The sequence below is a fragment of the Coccomyxa subellipsoidea genome (assembly GCF_000258705.1).
Source record: "Coccomyxa subellipsoidea C-169, whole genome shotgun sequence".
NCBI classification, from domain to species: Eukaryota; Viridiplantae; Chlorophyta; class Trebouxiophyceae; family Coccomyxaceae; genus Coccomyxa; species Coccomyxa subellipsoidea.
This window is the reverse complement of record NW_005178025.1, coordinates 1,377,501-1,380,000: the sequence shown is the minus strand read 5'-3', so window position 1 is coordinate 1,380,000 and position 2,500 is coordinate 1,377,501. Positions and strand designations below refer to the sequence as shown.

The window sequence follows — 2,500 nt, the reverse complement described above, 5'->3', positions numbered from 1 at the left end:
CCAGTGAACATCAGAGAGCTGTACCAAAATCTTGAAATCTATGCAAATAATGATGCAGGCTCAAATTGAGTGATCCCTCATCGGTCATCAGCAAGAAGGTTCTATGGCCTCAAGGGCAAACCGGTTGCATGTGGCGGGAGCAGGCCGGCCGGCGCACCTGCAGCTCGCGGCTGCGTAGCCCCAGATCCTGGACACAAAGGTCCTCGCAGGCTGTCACGCGCATGCGCTTCTGCTGCCGTGGAGGGAGGAGTCCCCCGGCTAAAGTCATTGCGCCCCGGCCGGCCCGCGCGCACGCCAATCCGGCTGCAGGTGAGTCCCACCTGCGATCGGGCAGCCAGGCAGGTCAGCGTGCACGTCTGAGCACAGCTGCGCGCGGCCGGCGCGAGGAGATTTTCACTGCCAAGGCTAATGCGAATGCATGCTAAGGAGCAGCAAACCATGTGCACCGGTAACAAGCATGAAAATTACCCAGAACCCCTTCCGTAGAATTTATATCAAGTGCCCAGAGACTAATAGAACTTTGACATGAGCTCCCAATGAATTGGCACCGGTCTTGCCTGCATGAGCAAAGCGCATGCAGATCTCCCTTTGGCATGTATTGATGTGAGCTTGAGGAAGGACAAAGCCAGGCAAGTGCAGGTCCACCCACCTGCCGCGGCCGAGGGTGGGTTGCCAGAGTGATGGCGGCCGCAGCTCAGACGGCTGCGAGGGGTGCTCCGCAGCAAGCGCGCCGGAATGCATCGCCGGCAGTCCGGCTGGCCATCATGACGCCGCTGCCTGATGAGGGTGCGCCCGCTGCATGCCTAGAGAACACAAGTGCTGGTGTCAAGGACTCCTGCCAGAAAGAGCGATGTGCGAGAATGAAGTTGAGGGGAGGGCTGCGGAGCGCATCACAGGAAAATGCATGAGCAGGCCCCACAGGTGTGGCTGCAGACGTCCTGCCTGCGAGCTCTGTGGCATTGATTAAGGATAGCAAGCAGTGGCGCTTGAAACCGGTTGCATGTGGCGGGAGCAGGCCGGCCGGCGCACCTGCCGCTGCAGCAGCTTGCGGCTGCATAGACCCAGATCCTGGACACAAAGGTCCTCACAGCCTGCCACGCCCATGCGCTGCTGCTGCCGTGGGGAGGGAGAAGTCGCCCGGCTGGGGTCCTGGCGCCCCGGCCGGCCCAGCGCGCACGCCGATCCGGCTGGAGGCGAGTCCCACCTGCGATCGGGCAGCCAGGCAGGTCTGAGCACAGCTGCGCGCGGCCAGCGCGAGGAGTCTTCACTGCCAAGGCTAATGCTAATGCATGCTAAGGAGCAGCCAACCATGTAAACCGGTAACAAGCATGAAAATTACCTAGAAGCCCTTCAGTAGAATTTATATCAACTGCCCAAAGACTAACATAATTTTAACTTTTATGGGCTCCCAGTGAAAACGCACTGGTCTTGCATGCATGAGCAAAGCGCATGCAGATCTCCCTGTGGCATGGATTGATGTGAGCTTAAGAAGGGGCAGCCAGGCAAGTGCAGGTCCACCCACCTGCCGCGGCCGAGGGTAGGTTGCCAGAGTGATGGCGGCCGCAGCTCAGACGGCTGCAAGAGGTGCTCCGCAGCAAGCGCGCCGGAATGCATCGCCGGCAGTCCGGCTGGCCGTCATGACGCCGCTGCCTGATGAGGGTGCGCCCGCTGCACATCCAGAACACAACCCCTGGTGTCAAGGACTTCTGTCAGGAAAGGCGGTCTGTGCGAGGAGTTGGGAGGCGGGCTGCGGAGCACATCACAGGAAAATGCCCGATTAGGCCCCACAGATGTGGCTGCAGACGCCCCGCTTGCATGCATGGTGGCATGTGATAATGATAGCAAGCAGTGGCGCTTGAAACTCTGTATGAGGCACGGGTGAGGGACTCTTGCGCTTCAGCCAGCCTGCAGCTACAGCAGTGGGAGCAGGCCGGCCGGCGCACCTGCTGCTGCAGCAGCTCGCGGCTGCGTAGCCCCAGATCCTGGACACAAAGGTCCTCGCAAGCTGTCACGCGCATGCGCTGCTGCTGCCGTGGAGGGATGAGTCCCCTGGCTAAGGTCCTTACGCCCCGGCCGGCCCGCGCGCACGCCGATCCGGCTGCAGGTGAGTCCCACCTGCGATCGGGCAGCCAGGCAGGTCAGCGTGCACGTCTGAGCACAGCTGCGCGCGGCCGGCACGACGAGATTTCCCTGCCAAGGCGCCAACAGTACCCAAGGCGCCAGGCAGGCTGGGACATGTCCCTCAGCAAAAGCCCCGGCTGCAGCTGCCTTGCGACCCCTCAGCAAGACTCTCTGTTGATGAAAGAACGGCTCGAGGCGTGAAGCCCAGAGCATGATGCAGCCTGACCCCTCCCTGAGCAATCCTGCTTTCCAAGCATGGCTAACCCTGCCAGGGAGGCCAGGCATCAGGCAGGTCCAGCCAGGTGCCGCCAGGTGATTGTCAGGGAACGTTCAGAGGACGGTGAGGTGAGCTGCAGGGTCCACACCTGCAGCAAGGCGC

General features: G+C 61.5%; 1 protein-coding gene across 1 annotated transcript in view; it reads right to left on the bottom strand.

The window, feature by feature from the left end:
• The window catches only part of COCSUDRAFT_54621 (hypothetical protein), a 1,473-nt gene extending 791 nt beyond the window's left edge, over positions 1-682 (bottom strand). The window contains exons 1-2 of the mRNA XM_005644300.1: positions 650-682; positions 158-320 (exon numbers count right to left, since the gene is read on the bottom strand). Coding sequence (XP_005644357.1) covers positions 158-268 — 111 coding nt within the window. The 5' untranslated portion in view covers positions 269-320; positions 650-682. The remainder of the gene's footprint in view (positions 1-157; positions 321-649) is intronic.
• Between the last annotated feature and the right edge of the window lie 1,818 nt (positions 683-2,500).